This window comes from Cydia fagiglandana, chromosome 6 (genome assembly GCF_963556715.1).
Source record: "Cydia fagiglandana chromosome 6, ilCydFagi1.1, whole genome shotgun sequence".
Lineage (NCBI taxonomy): Eukaryota > Metazoa > Arthropoda > Insecta > Lepidoptera > Tortricidae > Cydia > Cydia fagiglandana.
In genome coordinates, this window is record NC_085937.1 from 3,849,589 (window position 1) to 3,866,619 (window position 17,031).

A 17,031-nucleotide genomic window follows, 5' to 3' on the forward strand; every position below is an offset into this window, starting at 1 on the left:
GACAATAGGTACCTACCTATCTATCTTTTTAATGAAATAAATTTAATAACACTTCCCGAAATAAAATTAATACCTAATTGAGCGCGTGCATGGATCCCCCGTGGCAGTCTCTCGCGGACCATGCATAGTATAGGACAGAACGGTATAGGACATGGTGTAGACATTTTACCCAAAGCAAAGATTTTGAAGGGATACAAAAGTCAGATTTTCTGTTTAAACCTTTACCCTGTGTGATAGTATCATTGTGCACACAAGATGTACTTAAACTATTGTCCACAGTAGTGACCTTTGTTTTAATATCCTCGTTGTTACAGTGATTGCGCAAGTCAATGAAAATTTCTGCAGATTGGAACAGCTTATACTGTCTGCCGTATTCGAACTTCAAGATATGCACAAGAGACGACACGTACTAGATCCATTCTAGATATGTTATAGTTTAGATATCAACTAGTTCCCTTTTGCAACGTAATTCGGGAAACCAATGTCACTTTTATGTTAGATAGAGTAAGATATCTATTAGATGTGAATTGGATCTCTAAGTCATATCCTGTACAAATCGTTCAAGAGTATCTCCAGAATCGCGCAAATGTCAAATTTGACAGGTTAGATCTTAAACATATCGTTATCGTATCTTGGTGATGTCTAAAAGATATCATAATAGATGTCTAATTCAAAATCCGAATCGGGCCCTGTGTGCGAGCAGTGCGACCTGTCAACGGTACTGAGGTACCGCCGAGCAGATGCACCAGATGCGAATGTAAACACGGCTACATCGACATGTGCGCTGTGAGCTAATTTTCTAAAAGCGGCTATGCCGTGGCGGTATCTATAAACTTTGTGTCCTCGAAGACAATATGTGATCCTTATTGCAATGCGATAAGACCGCAAATTTCCATCTAGGTAAGTGTGTCATCATATACCTACTGAAGTATTGGAGCCTGTAAAACTTACTTAATACCTACTCATGCGAACGAACGTGCCATTGCTAATACTGTGTGTTGCAGATAATTATGTAAATTGTACTGGTTAGTTCTTACCAAGGAGTTTCTTATCGCTTGAAACGCCAGTCGTATTGCAGCATTCAAAACAAACAGTTAAAAAATACAATAAAAATATACAAAGTTGAATTGCCTTATAATCCAGTGCACTGCGCGTCATCATAGTGACATTTTGCACTTGGAAAACCGCTTCGCGCTAAAAATGAATTGATGAATTATGCATATTATGTGGAAACAAGCATCTGACAGGAGCTCGGACTGAGATAAATCCGCTTGCTTTCCTTATCAACAGATCAGGTACTTACCTATAGTGATAAAAATACCAGACCTAGCTAAAACTATACGGCAGTTTAGTGTAGTGACTGTCACGACGCCCGGCCGCTCGTACAAAATGTGGAACAAAATATATACAAGTGTTAAATACTCTTTGATAACAGTGAATTTCCTGTTCCTGGTAAGTTAGGTAAACTACGCAGTTTTGGATGAAGTGTTGAAAGCAATTTGACGTGAAGTGGTTTTTCAGATAAGTGGAATAATAATATTGTCGGTGGGAAGTTCCGTGCAGTCCGCTTACAATGGGTACCACGAGTTTCTCTCGGAGAGGTTTTTCTCTCTACCCGCATTTTGCATCGCCACCGGTGTCATCATCTTCCTCATCGCGTTCTTCGGCTTCTATGGAGCCTATTCGGAAAACTATTACTTAATAATGGCGGTAAGTAATTAAAATCACAACTTATTAAACAATCGGCTTCAGCTATTTCGGAAACACTGGCCTCTTTTCATCACGAAATGTCAGGTATCTATTTTAAATTATGCCGTGTTGTGCTCATAAACGCGAGGCATTCTCAATCTTATGTAACGGTCATATCGTCGATAATTGAATAATTTCATAAATCATTTAAACTTGATCACGGTATTGTTTTGTTGCCATAAAATTCCTGGCAACCTCATTGAAAAAGATCCCGCTCAACTTTCTTTTTGCCTGAATTCAAATCGTGCATAATGTTTAGAATTGGGTAGGGTGATAAGTAATTGGCCACTCTTAACAATAATGCTTCAATGGGCTTAATTGTTTCTTTCTGATTTGTTACGAGTACAATTACGAGTACTATGCAGTGGCCAATAACTATATAGCAGTCACCCTATATTAATTAAATATCTGTATTTTTATTGATGGTTAATGTTATGGATCAACTGCAAAGTTCCGCCATATAAAGAAAGATGATTGTTGAGCAATGATAAACTATTCATCACGTTCAATCATTTGTCGCGTGATAACCGCTTGACAATCAATATAGTGACGATATGAGGATGGTGGCCGTGAATCGCGTAATTTTCACAGCACACGCCCGTATACAGCCCTTATATGGCTATCTTTTCTTTACATTTGGTCGTCCTTGTCCCGATCTTAGCGATATGTAAGCAGTTATGCGTCAATTTTTAGTGTTCCGCGTACAAAACTTTGTTCACGGAACACTTATGGGATCACTTCGGTCTTGCAAATTAGTTATTTTACATGGCAAAGGCATGAAACGACGCAGGTACAATAAAATTGCCTTATAATTAATAATAATAATTCAGTCTATACAGGGTGTTTGGTACATCGTTTGCCAAAAAAAAACGGCAGATAGGTTGGGTCATTTGCTATCTTCTCAGGCCTAGAAATTTTTAATTTGGTGTAAAAAAAAATTTTCACTTCTATGACAGTTTTTAGTAAGTTTCAAATTTTTACTGTGGTAGTAGTAAAAAAATCCCAATTTTATTTTTCTAGGCATGAGAAGATAGCAAATGACTCAAGCTATCTGCCGTTTTAATTTGGCAAACGATGTACCAAACACCCTGTATACGTCCCACTGTCTAGCATATTTATGCCTCCTCTCATGCGCAGGAGGGCTTGGGCTATAGTCCCCACGCTAGCCCAATGCGGATTGGGGACTTCACATACACCTTTGAATTTAAGCCTGAAATAAAGATTTTCATTTCAAACCGAGGCACATTTGTTTTTGCTTTTAAATTCATTCGTTTTTCGTGACTAAACAGCTCCACGATTTTATTCATACCTAACCGTTTTTATCTTTCCTTGTTTTGAGATCGGAAATATTATCGCTACCGACCTTTTGTCCTCCACCAAACAACAAGTACAATCGACGCCAACAGTAACGGTTAGAATTACGCGCCAACAGTGTCATACTATCCTCTTTCTTTACTTTACAGTCTACCATCATTTTGTGGACTAAAATATGTGCGTGTACCTATATACTCGTACCTAATTGAAAATTTCCCTCGATTTCTCCAAGATCCCGTCATCCGATCCTGACAACAACAAGAAAGCATACACTTTCAAACAAAAAAGATTTTGAAAATCGGTCTAATCAGTAAACATCTCCTCTCTCCCGTTTTTTTTGAAGTCGGTTATTAATATCAAGTACCTCTGTTTGCAAAGCTAGAGAATAGTAGATAGGTACATCGGAGTCTTATCAGGCCCCGAAGACAACATGCCGATCGCTAATGCTACGTAGCGAACGAAACGTATCTGTCACTATACCGGGTGTGGCCTGTAACACGAGCAAATAATTAAAACATAGATTGTACTCCTCAAACGGTGACACTTTTGTTCTACAACTTTTAAAAATTATGAATTATTTAGACTCCCTATTTTTCATACAAAATAAATATTATCTTCAATGGACGCCATCGCCACGCCATATTGTGTTTGACGTTGCTTGTCACGCCTTAAACAAAACAAAATTCGCAATACATTGCGTCTTAGAATAAACTTTAAAGTGTATTAAAAATCAAACCACAAGTTATTTTTAAAAGTTGCTGAACAAAATATGTTAGTCAGTATGAGGAGTACAGCCTACAGTTTAATTTTTTGCTCATATTACAGGCCACACCCGGTATTAAAGCGATTCGATGGTGGTCACTGTCGCACTAATTTGAAAGAGTGTTAGAGACATAAAGCGATTCGATGGCGAAACGCGATTGTCGCCATTTACTATCGATGCTGTCTGTACCTCCGCATGTACGCCATTCTTTCATTAGCGCTGTATAATTAAACGTAATTACGGTAACCTTGCGACGTAACGCTGATGTTCGATGATGGTTGACCGCTGGGTGCATAGCCAAGGTGACAAATCGCTTGCGCTTCGACAACGACCCGCTGTGTTTTTTTTAAATTTATTGCTATTAAACGAAAAACACATAAAACTATTACAAAACTTCGCCAAATTGCGAAACTGTTGGTGAATGAAATACCTACACATAATTTATACTTTTATGCTTATACTTTAACGGCTTTACCTAATTATGTAATACTCGTATTACCTATCTAAGCACCATGAAAACAACCCGGGTCGCCCTGTATGTATATTTGTATGACGACCTATCTTAACTGCTCCAGAGTGCATACTATTTACCTACTACTAATTCTGTGTCTCTCACTCACTTTTCCATATTAAGAGCCAACAGGAGTGGTCATTTCTCCATACAAACGTAGTCCTCGTTTTCCTCCGTGGTTTTTGAAGCTAGAGAAATGATTTTTTCAACACAGATTAATATTGTCAATATCTGTGTCGGACCGTTTTGCTTTTTTTGATATTTTTGTTTTTTAGGGCGCTAGAGCCCTTCAAAAATGGCCAAAATGGCCTAATTGACTATGCCGCAATGAGAGGCGTGGTATTCAAAACTGATATCAATTAGCCAAAAAAGCAAAACGGTCCGACACAGATAATTTCATAATCATTTAGATTTCCAAATTTGGTTACGATTGGTTAAGTTTTAGAGGAGGAAAAAGAGGAGCACGAAACCTCGATTTTAGTCATTTTTACGCAGGATTTTTCGCCTCAGCTGCAGTTGTCCCTATCGCACTAATTTTAGGGGCGGAGTCAAGTTTCTAAATACGTACACAGCCAGAAGAGTGATGGGCAATAGTCGACATTTAATGTCGATAATCTAGTGATGTAAGAAGTTATCGATAAACCGTCTTGTGTGAAAATATCTAGATCCTTCTAAGACACAAGGGGTTTTGCGTTGAGAGGGAACACATTTTTGTAGTTACATAGGTACAATCTATTTTGAACTTTTTGATTCTAATATTTCAAATTAGAAATCAAAATCAAAAATATTTTATTGCATGGTTATGGGTTTACAAAATTTTTAGGTACAGTCACGCTCCGTAATTGTTGAGCAATTTAAGGTCCTAGCTAGGGAATGCAATCTCGCACCAAGATTGGCGATTCGAGATCTCGCACGAAAAATCCGAATCGAGATTGGGTGTTTCGAGATCTCGATAGTCAGATTTTCGGGATCGAGATTAATATCTCGACGAGATCGAATTTGACAAAGTAACTAAAAATGTGTTATTTTAATCAATTATCTCTAAGAATTCCATAGATATAGACATCGTAAAATCGGGCGTATCGAGATATTCCTAGGAATATAATGAAACGCCGACATTTCATGATCTGCCTAGCGAACACCAGCCATTTTGCGCAAACCTCAAGGTGTGATATTCTGATATTCCTATAGTCTATAGGCAAATTAAACAAAAGTCGTCTCCTTCACGATTTTCGTCGACATCTCTTCTAAATACCTAAAACTGGTATGGACGTGTTCCTCATGGTCTCCAGAATATGAATAAACCGGTTTTTATTTTATGGAGGGGGGGGGGGACGTGTCGAAAAAAAGGAAGGAAAAAGTGGGCGGCCGACCAGCATTGATATTTGTTCACGTCTTTAGTCCTATGGGACCGATCGGTTCGTGTGAGATGTCGTTTGAAAGAGTATTAAACGTGCAATTATTGTTTTATAATAAACGTAGTCATGACTGTAGTCATTTACAAAATATTTAAAATATATGATTTTTTACCGTGCATGGATGGCATAAGTACTGACAAAACATGCGTCTAACTCAATAAATTATAACTTTACCGCAATTAATGTTATTATAAAATATACGAAAAATTTCATTAGCTTTCCAAAAACATAAGTTTTATTGATGTATGATATTATACATATAACAAAGTAATGATGAATTTTGTTCCGTCACGTAAATGGCGGGCGACCGACCTCAACTGATCATTATTTCTCGGGTTCTATTTTACTGATCAATTGGTGATGCATACCATTAGAAAGAATATTAAACATACATACTATAATTGGTTTCTAATAACCGTAGTCATAACTGTAGTCATTTACAAAATCATTGAAAATATGTATATGATTTCTCGATCAATTATTTTACAATGCGCCCGCTATGAAGTAAGGAATATCAAAGAATGCATTGCTCTGATGGATCTGCCGTCTCTTTCATAAGGAAGATCGTGATATGCCTGGGTTAATATTAGATCAGGAAATGGTGGCGTTTCATGATACGCCAAGGATAACGATTTTACGATACGAGTATGCCGCCGACATACTACTTATTTAAGGTACCTCATGTTATATTTTGAAAATAACAACAACAAATTAAATTGACATTTAACATAAAATCAATTTTAATTTTTACTTTACTTCTCTGAAATGCTATCGATGTTAAACCACTATTTCCTTTAGTTAGAAACTGCGTAACAATAATAGAGCTAAAGCCGGACACATAATAGCACTGCCTGAACAACATGAATCTAAGGTCATATATTACTTAAAACCAAGTATTTCACTTTCAGTCTTGCTCGAGATCTCGAATATATTAATCGAGATCTCGACCGAGATTGCATATATCGAGATTTCCTGTCAACTAGGTAAAATTTCGAAAATACGTGCGAGATCTAGCGAGATCTCGAAATTGCGATTGCTTTTGCATTCCCTAGTCCTAGCTGAATTGGTTGTTTCATACACTTACTCTTACTCTATAGAATGTCCAATCCTGCCTTACAAAGACGTTAATATTTATATTTGTCATGTCTATACTTCGTTTCTGAGCATTATTGAAAAAAAAAATACTTACTGGATACTAGTATTAACCACTAAGTACATAAATAGGGTAATTCGCCAGTAACAGGCCACTATTAGTAACTGGCCACGCCAAACCAAAAATGAATTCTATTCACCTATAAATAGAATTCATTTTAGTATAAGGTGGCCAGTTATTGAAACCTTATACCTACTAAAATGAATTCTGTATAGAGGTGAATAGAATTCATTTTTAGTTTAGGGCGGCCAGTTACTGGCGAATTACCCTATTCGATACACAAATACAGTCTCTCACGCCGCGGTTACGCCCCGTCAGAGCGACGGGTATATTCAGCTTGAAATCTCAAAATTGACTTTTAGCTCAGCTCCCGTTTCTGCGATAGTGATAGTTGCGTTTCGTTCGCTACGGAACGTAAACCATTGGCATGTTGGCTACGCACCCTGTTATTTGTGAGCTGTTATGCGTTTGTATGTAACGTTTACGCGGTATGCAGTCTACACACATATACCACTAATACCACACATAATACCACTAACACACATTAATTAATAACAAGTTGCTGTCAACTGTTTCTGTTTTCATAGATGGCGCCAGCATATATTTTACTTGTCTCTAGTTTTGTTCATAAAATTCCAAAACAAAAACAAGAGTTTGACACTTTTCGTATTCGATCGGCCAACCTCATTGCTTTGAAAAAATTGTTTACAAACATTGACTGAATATTAGTCACTTTGGTACCGAAGGTTTAAGTAAATCTTTGCTTTATGGACCGTCCATTTTTGGGGTGGGGAGCAGGGGAAGTGGGAGTGGGGGGGGGGGGGGGTCAGGGCTACCCCCCTGTCCAACCCCCATGGCGCGGAACCCCATGGTTATATAGACATCCATGATTAAAGTTTGCATGGAATTACTATGAAATAACGGATTACAGCAAAATTTGTGAGGGATGAGGGGGGCACACCCTCCAAATCGATGGTCCATAAAGTAAAGATTATCCAAGGTAGGTTTTTCCCGATACAATCCTAAAAATAGCCAATATGTTCACATTCCAGTTTGCCGGCGCCATGGTGCTGATGTTCATCTTCCAACTGTCGGCGTGTATAGCGGGCTACGCGCTCAAAAGTCAAACGACAGTTCTAGTCCAAACGCAGCTCCAAAACACGATGGACCTGTACGGCCCCAACAAGAACTACGAAGTGACCAAGCTGTGGGACGAAGTGCAGGAAGACGTTAGTATATGGTTTTGTTCATAAAATTTATTTACCTATTTAAAGTACCTGCTTTACCTACTTATTTAGGCACCAAAGACATGGCACTATGTCGCTAGCGCAGACGGAGTTAAAATATCATGAGACGGGCCGATTTTTGAATTTCGAGCGCATGATTTCGGGTGGTCTCCACACTACTAAATATAGGCATTTATTCTCCTTATAGAATTGATTAAACGAGTGATCAATACCACTGAGATACCACTAGATTCTCAATTTCTATTGCTCGTATTTCAAAAATTGCATTTCGCCGTTTTACACAAATTTTCGAGTGACAAAATCGACCGCTCGAAAAATCGGATTTTTGAAATTCGACCACTCGATTTCGTGTATTTCGTTAAATGATATCTCCACTACTTTAAATTCTACTATTAGAATTGAAATCGAGTGGCCAATACCACTAGATTGCAAATTCGGTCGCTCGTATTTCAAAAATTAGTAGGTATTTCGCCGTTTTCCACTGATTTTCGAGTGACGAAATCGAGCGATCGAAATTCAAAAATCGACCCCCTGTACACGTGAAATAGTCGTCATAGAGCGAAAGAAGATCGAATAGCGATCACATCACAGTGCAAAATATAAAGTAACGACATAGACACCGAAAACATCGTTAGCAGTTCAATACTTACACGATTTCACTTTCTACGGAATTTGTACTCATGTGGTTACTATTTAGTTGCTTAAAGCATTTGAAATGCCTCATCACCATCAAAATTGGTTATTTTTGGTTGGTTAAATGCACCTATTTCCTTTGTTACTTTTAGGTGACCCGGATTACGAATATACTTGTGCATCTTTAACCATATTTTACGGTTACAGTCATGTGTATTTTTAGTAACTCGTAAAAAGTAAAAATAAAATACAAAAAATACGAGAGTGAAACCGTAGCTATTAGCTTAAATTTAGTACCTATATCTCACGATAGTTAAAATTCGATTTACGTATCTTCTGCATTTCCAGTTCACCTGCTGTGGGGTCCTGAACGCCAGCGACTGGCTCCAGCACCTCAACACCCACGAGAGCCAGGGTCTCCCCGTCAGCTGCTGCAGCCGCGCGTTCGGTGTCGTCACCACGTTCACGTGCAATGTGACGAGCGCGTACAGGACGGGCTGTGCCGAGGCGTTTGGGGCGTGGACGCAGAGTCATGCGGGGGCTATAGGGGCCGCTGGAGTTTTCTTGGTTCTTATTCAGGTAGGTTTACATTTTCACCTTTTACGTTTACATTTTCTTCTGGGAGGGCGCTTAGAACTTTATAATCTTTGTTATGAAACGGATATGGTTATGAACACCCACGAGAGCTAGGGTCTCCCCGTCAGCTGCTGCAGCCGCGTGTTCGGTGTCGTCACCGCGTTCACGTGCAATGTGACGAGCGCGTACAGGACGGGCTGTGCCGAGGCGTTTGGGGCGTGGACGCAAAGTCATGCAGGGGCTATAGGGGCCGCTGGAGTTTTCTTGGTCCTTATCCAGGTAGGTTTACATTTTCACCTTTTACGTTTACATTTTCTTCTGGGAGGGCGCTTAGAACTTTATAATCTTTGTTATGAAACGGATATGGTTATGAACACCCACGAGAGCTAGGGTCTCCCCGTCAGCTGCTGCAGCCGCGTGTTCGGTGTCGTCACCGCGTTCACGTGCAATGTGACGAGCGCGTACAGGACGGGCTGTGCCGAGGCGTTTGGGGCGTGGACGCAAAGTCATGCGGGGGCTATAGGGGCCGCTGGAGTTTTCTTGGTCCTTATCCAGGTAGGTTTACATTTTCACCTTTTACGTTTACATTTTTTTATGGAAGGGCGCTTAGAACTTTATAATCTTTGTTATGAAACGGATATGGTTATGACCACCCACGAGAGCCAGGGTCTCCCCGTCAGCTGCTGCAGCCGCGCGTTCGGTGTCGTCACCACATTCACGTGCAATGTGACGAGCGCGTACAGGACGGGCTGTGCCGAGGCGTTTGGGGCGTGGACGCAAAGTCATGCGGGGGCTATAGGGGCCGCTGGAGTTTTCTTGGTTCTTATTCAGGTAGGTTTACATTTTCACCTTTTACGTTTACATTTTCTTCTGGGAGGGCGCTTAGAACTTTATAATCTTTGTTATGAAACGGATATGGTTATGACCACCCACGAGAGCCAGGGTCTCCCCGTCAGCTGCTGCAGCCGCGTGTTCGGTGTCCTGGCCACCTTTTACGTGTAATGTGACGAGTGCGTACAGGACGGGCTGTGCCGAGGCGTTTGGGGCGTGGACGCAGAGTCATGCGGGGGCTATAGGGGCCGCTGGCGTTTTCTTGGTTTTTATCCTGGTAGGTTTACATTTTCACCTTTTACGTTACATTTTCTTCTGTAGACTGGAAGGGCGATTAGAACTTTATAATCTTTGTTATGAAACGGATATGGTTACGAACATCCACGAGAGCCAGGGTCTCCCCGTCAGCTGCTGCAGCCGCGCGTTCGGTGTCGTGACCACCTTCACATGCAATGTGATGGCTCCTCTACACGATGGGCCAACGCCGGCCACTCCAAGGGACGCAGCCATGCGGTAGAATGAGATAGCAATATCACTTGCTCCCTCTAACGCACAAATGCGTCCCTTGGAGTGGCCGGCGTTGGCCCATCGTGTAGAGGAGCCATGACAAGTGCGTACAGGACGGGCTGTGCGGAGGCGTTTGGGGCGTGGACGCAGAGTCACGCGGGGGCTATAGGGACTGCTGGCGTTTTCTTGGTTCTTATCCAGGTAGGTTTACATTTTCACGTTAGGGTCAAAGAGGGAACAGTGACTCGGTAGAAAAAAGCCGGGTACAGTGGCACACTCAACCTTATTTCAACACGAGAGAGGCGATATTTAGGCGACTGAGCCACTGTTTCCGTCTTGACCTTACATTTTCATCTGTAAATGGCGATTGGAACTTTATAATCTATACATAACGGTTATGGTTATGAACTGTTAGACGACATATCATATCCATAATAATTTCGTAACGAGAAATTATAACTATCAGAATAGGCTTCCGGGCTATAGAGTAACAAGAGCGAGATCCAACTGCTACGAGCTACGGCGTAGAGCTACGAAATTTGTATTAGAGAGATAGAGATAGAGAGAGAGATCTTTATTTTGCATGATAATATGGTAGGATATCGCAAAAATATTTGTAACAAATCAAGTCATCAATTTTATGTGACAAGCATTATGCATGTAGTAGTGTAATTTTTTAATTTCGATCTAATTTTGATATCCGAGTATATCTCAGTCGTACCAATGGATAAGTACGAATTAAGGTCTCTTACCCTGGCTACTCACGTAACGATAAATCGTTGCGATAAAACTGTGCAGTCCGACTGTGCAGATAAATCGAACCGTGTGTATGTCGATTATCGTAACGATTTGTCATACACACGGTTCGATTTATCTGCACAGTCGGACTGCACAGTTTTATCGCAACGATTTATCGTTACGTGATGAGTAGCCGGGGTTAAATAGTCTCTTAATAGCATAAGCATAAAGCGAGATGCGCTACGACTGATTCAAAAATGGGAAAATTCGATTCGAAGCAAACCGTATAATATACTTGTTGAAGAGTTTTTGACGAAACGAGTTAAAACGAGTATGTCAAGTAACTAGGTTATCGCTTTTCATTCGCGCCTATATTATTCATGGTTTGGCATTCGACACCGTTTTGGGTTAGGAAAGTTCGGGCCTACAGGAGTCATTTCTGAGGACAATACATTAAAATAATTATCCATTTGGGTATATTTTACTAAGGCTTTCACCATAAAGCTTTATAGAAATTAGTTTGACCATAATTGTAAGGGCCCAGCGAGATAATTACATTGACCATGACCATCACTTTTCTGATTCATTTTGACCTTGAGTGCAATAATTAGTTTCTTAATTGGGCATAACACGACTGAAGTACCTATGTCTACGCTGGTACTGCGTCCTTAATTAATAGCAGGCGTGGCTCACTCCGCGATTCCGTCGCTTTGCTACAGGTAGCTAAAAGTACATCCGTTCCACCCCAATTTTGGGGAAAGCCATAAGCCGCGCGTGGCGCTGTCGCCACCTAGCGGCCATATCTGTGTTCTGTGCTAATCGTAACAGACGCGTTTTTAGAGTGAGTTTTCTGTACCTAGTACTATTATTTATTCTGTGTTAATAGGCTTAAGAGCCAACAGGAGTGGTCATTCCTCCATACAAACGTACTCCTCGTTTTCCTCCGTGGTTTTTGAAGCTAGAGCAATGATTTTTTCAACACAGATTAATATTGTCAGTATCTGTGTCGGACCGTTTTGCTTTTTGTGATATTTTTGTTTTTTAAGGCGCTAGAGCCCTTCAAAAATGGCCAAAATGGCCTAATTGACTATGCCGCAATGAGAGGCCTGGTATTCAAAACTGATATCAATTAGCCAAAAAAGCAAAACGGTCCGACACAGATAATTTTATAATCATTTAGATTTCCAAATTTGGTTACGATTGGTTAAGTTTTGGAGGAGGAAAAAGAGGAGTACGAACCCTCGATTTTTGTCATTTTTACGCAGGATTTTTCGCCTCAGCTGCAGTTGTCCCTATCGCACTAATTTTAGGGGCGGAGTCAAGTTTCTAAATACGTACACAGCCAGAAAAGTGATGGGCAATAGTCGACATTTAATGTCGATAATCTAGTGATGTAAGAAGTTATCGATAAACCGTCTTGTGTGAAAATATCTAGATCCTCCTAAGAAACAAGGGGTTTTGCGTTGAGAGGGAACACATTTTTGTAGTTACATAGGTACAATCTATTTTGAACTTTTTGATTCTAATATTTCAAATTAGAAATCAAAATCAAAAATATTTCATTGCATGGTTATGGGTTTACAAAATTTTTAGGTACAGTCACGCTCCGTAATTGTCGAGCAATTTAAGGTCCTAGCTAGGGAATGCAATCTCGCACCAAGATTGGCGATTCGAGATCTCGCACGAAAAATCCGAATCGAGATTGAGTGTTTCGAGATCTCGACAGTCAGATTTTCGGGATCGAGATTAATATCTCGACGAGATCGAATTTGACAAAGTAACTAAAAATCTGTTATTGTAATCAAAATTCTCTAAGAATTCCATACATATAGACATCGTAAAATCGGGCGTATCGAGATATTCCTAGGAATATAATGAAACGCCGACATTTCATGATCTGCCTAGCGAACACCAGCCATTTTGTGCAAACCTCAAGGTGTGATATTCTGATATTCCTATAGTATAGTCTATAGGAAAATTAAACAAAAGGCGTCTCCTTCACGATTTTCGTCGACACCTCTTCTAAATACCTAAAACTGGTATGAACGTGTTCCTCGTGGTCTCCAGAATATGAATAGACCGGTTTTTATTTTATGGAGGGGGGGGGGGGGACGTGTCGAAAAAAAGGAAGGAAAAAGTGGGCGGCCGACCAGCATTGATATTTGTTCACGTCTTTAGTCCTATGGGACCGATCGGTTCGTGTGAGATGTCGTTTGAAAGAGTATTAAACGTGCAATTATTGTTTTATAATAACCGTAGTCATAATTGTAGTCATTTACAAAATATTTAAAATATATGATTTTTTACCGTGCACGGATGGCATAAGTACTAACAAAACATGCGTCTAACTCAATAAATTATAACTTTACCGCAATTAATGTTATTATAAAATATACGAAAAATTTCATTAGCTTTCCAAAAACATAAGTTTTATTGCTTTATGATATTATATAACAAAGTAATGATGAATTTTGTTCCGTCACGTAAATGGCGGGCGACCGACCTGAACTGATCATTATTTCTCGGGTTCTATTTTACTGATCAATTGGTGATGCATACCATTAGAAAGAATATTAAACATACTATAATTGGTTTCTAATAACCGTAGTCATAACTGTAGTCATTTACAAAATCATTGAAAATATATGATTTCTCGATCAATTATTTTACAATGCACCCGCTATGAAGCTATTCCTAACTTGTAAATGTAAATTTATATACATAATATCAAAGAATGCATTGCTCTGATGGATCTGCCGTCTCTTTCATAAGGAAGATCGTGATATGCCTGGGTTAATATTAGATCAGGAAATGGTGTCGTTTCATGATACGCCTAGGATTACGATTTTACGATATGCCGCCGACATACTACTTATTTAAGGTACCTCATGTTATATTTTGAAAATAACAACAACAAATTAAATTGACATTTAACATAAAATCAATTTTAATTTTTACTTTACTTCTATGAAATGCTATCGATGTTAAACCACTATTTACCTTTACTTAGAAACTGCGTAACAATAATAGAGCTAAAGCCGGACACATAATAGCACTGCCTGAACAACATGAATCTAAGCTCATATATTACTTAAAACAAAGTATTTCACTTTCAGTCTTGTTCGAGATCTCGAAAATATTAATCGAGATCTCGACCGAGATTGCATATATCGAGATTTCCTGTCAACTAGGTTAAATTTCGAAAATACGTGCGAGATCTAGCGAGATCTCGAAATTGCGACATCTAGATTGCATTCCCTAGTCCTAGCTGAATTGGTTGTTTCATACACTTACTCTTACTCTATAGAATGTCCAATCCTGCCTTACAAAGACGTTAATATTTATATTTGTCATGTCTATACTTCGTTTCTGAGCATTATTGAAAAAAAATACTTACTTGATACTAGTATTAACCACTAAGTACATAAATAGGGTAATATTCGATATCGAGTTCCGTAAACGTAAGCCGGGTAAGTGAAAAAGTTCAATCGCAATAGGGTAATTCGTCAGTGGCCACCCCAAACCAAAAATGATCCGAATTATATTCACCTATAAATAGAATTAATTTTAGTATAAGGTGGCCAGTTATTGAAGTTATTGAAAGTTTATACTAAAATGAATTCTGTTTATAGGTGAATAGGATTCATTTTTAGTTTAGGGCGGCCAGTTATTAAAAGTGGCCAGTTACTGGCGAATTACCCTACTTAGTAGTAGCAGTAACAAAAAGTGACAATGCAAATTGCAATCAGTGAGGTGCGCGCCGGCGCGAGTACGGGCGCACCGCACGCGTCTGTGTGCGTGCATTACACACACAAATACAGTCTCTCACGCCGCGGTTACGCCCCGTCAGAGCGACGGGTATATTCAGCTTGAAATCTCAAAATTGACTTTTAGCTCAGCTCCCGTTTCGTCTTAATGCCTTGTGGGAAACGGTCGAAGAAATATTCCAGATTAATATGTTTTTTGGCATGGTATTGGGACCCCAAAACTGCCGGGGGACAGCGGCGCAGGCCATCTACTTCGGCGTAATGACGTCATCAAAATGACTTCCGCCTCGTTGCGAATACTGCTTATGGCAGCCATATTTTTGGTTGGTTGCGGTTACCGGCTCAGCCGGCCTAGCCAAGGTTACAATCGCTATCGCTTCGACAACGAAAAGCATTATGACTCTCTATCACTCTTCTATATTAGTGCGACAGTGACAATTGCGTTTCGATCGCTACGGAGCGTAAGCGATTGGCATCTTGGCTACGCGGCCTGGAACGTAGTAGATAATGTAATAAACCAATAATTACCTCTCGTTCTAGCCATATACTCATACTTATATAGCTATAGAATTCGGCATTACTTCGACCACAATTACAAACCATTAGGGTATTTGACTGTAGGTATTTAAAATAAATTGTGTCGTTCCACGGCAAAAGGTACCTTATGGCGGCTGGCGCTTACGTCGCATAGCGCCGCAATAATATTAGAGCGGCGTTAATAATAGCGTAAGCGCCATAAGGTACCTTTACCCGTGGGACGTCACAATTATTTTACACTATACCTACATGAAATATTAAGCACCAGAAGATTAATAGATAAACCTAGACAGCAGTTAATTTTAAACATAATTTCTATTTTAAAACCCGTATAAACCAATTAAGAGTAAGTAATTTGATTGTGACGTCACATGCTAGTGTTTCATATAAATTCCATAGTAGCAAATCGTTTTGACAGTTTGAAAAAAGAAACTGATTTGACTAGTAGTCAAATACCCAATAAAAGTTACAATGATAATTAATAAAACATGTTTTTTTTTCAGGCGTTGGCCGTTGGCGGGGCGGTGTGGATGGCCAAGATATCCAGAGCAGAAAATGCGTTTCCTTGAAGAATGACGTGTACCAACTGTTGTTGTTGTGAACTAAGTACTTTAATTACGTTAAGTAATATTATTGCAGATTAATAAATAATGTTAGAGGTGTTTTTGTTTTATTTTATCAGAGTAACTAAGTGATTATACTTACCTATACATATAATAATGACTATAATGGATTAAATACTTTAATGATGAGTTGTGTTATAATTGTATTCTAGTCGTGTCATCAGTACCTCCTATTCCCAAAGAAGTTATCTTATAGTGTTTACAACTTAAATATATACCGGGTGTGGCCTGTAACATGAGCAAATAATTAAAACATAGATTGTACTCCTCAAACGGTGACACTTTATTTCAACAACTTTTAAAAATTATGAAGTATTTAGACTCCCTATTTTTCATACAAAATAAATATTATCTTCAGTGGACGCCATCGCCACACCATATCATTGTGATTGACGTTGCTTGTCACGCCTTAAACATAACAGAATTCGCAATACATTGAGTCTTAGAATAAACTTTAAAGTGTATTAAAAATCAAACCACAAGTTATTTTTAAAAGTCTCTGAATTAATGTTGGTCAGTATGAGGAGTACAGCCTACAGTTTAATTTTCTGCTCATATTACAGGCCACACCCGGTATACGAGTATTTGGTAGACCGTCGAATGTCAATTTCATCGAAATTGCTCGTGAGAATTTCACAGGCGTTTGTTTGCTTCGAGTTTTCTT

General features: G+C 39.3%; 1 protein-coding gene across 1 annotated transcript; it reads left to right on the forward strand.

The window, feature by feature from the left end:
• Positions 1 to 1,106: 1,106 nt before the first annotated feature.
• LOC134665018 (tetraspanin-4-like) lies at positions 1,107 to 16,406 on the forward strand. Its single transcript, XM_063521788.1, has 5 exons — positions 1,107 to 1,452; positions 1,522 to 1,710; positions 7,961 to 8,137; positions 9,137 to 9,367; positions 16,248 to 16,406. Exons 1-5 carry the CDS (start codon positions 1,390 to 1,392, stop codon positions 16,311 to 16,313), a joined length of 726 nt encoding a protein of 241 aa, XP_063377858.1. The 5' UTR covers positions 1,107 to 1,389; the 3' UTR covers positions 16,314 to 16,406.
• Positions 16,407 to 17,031: the final 625 nt, after the last annotated feature.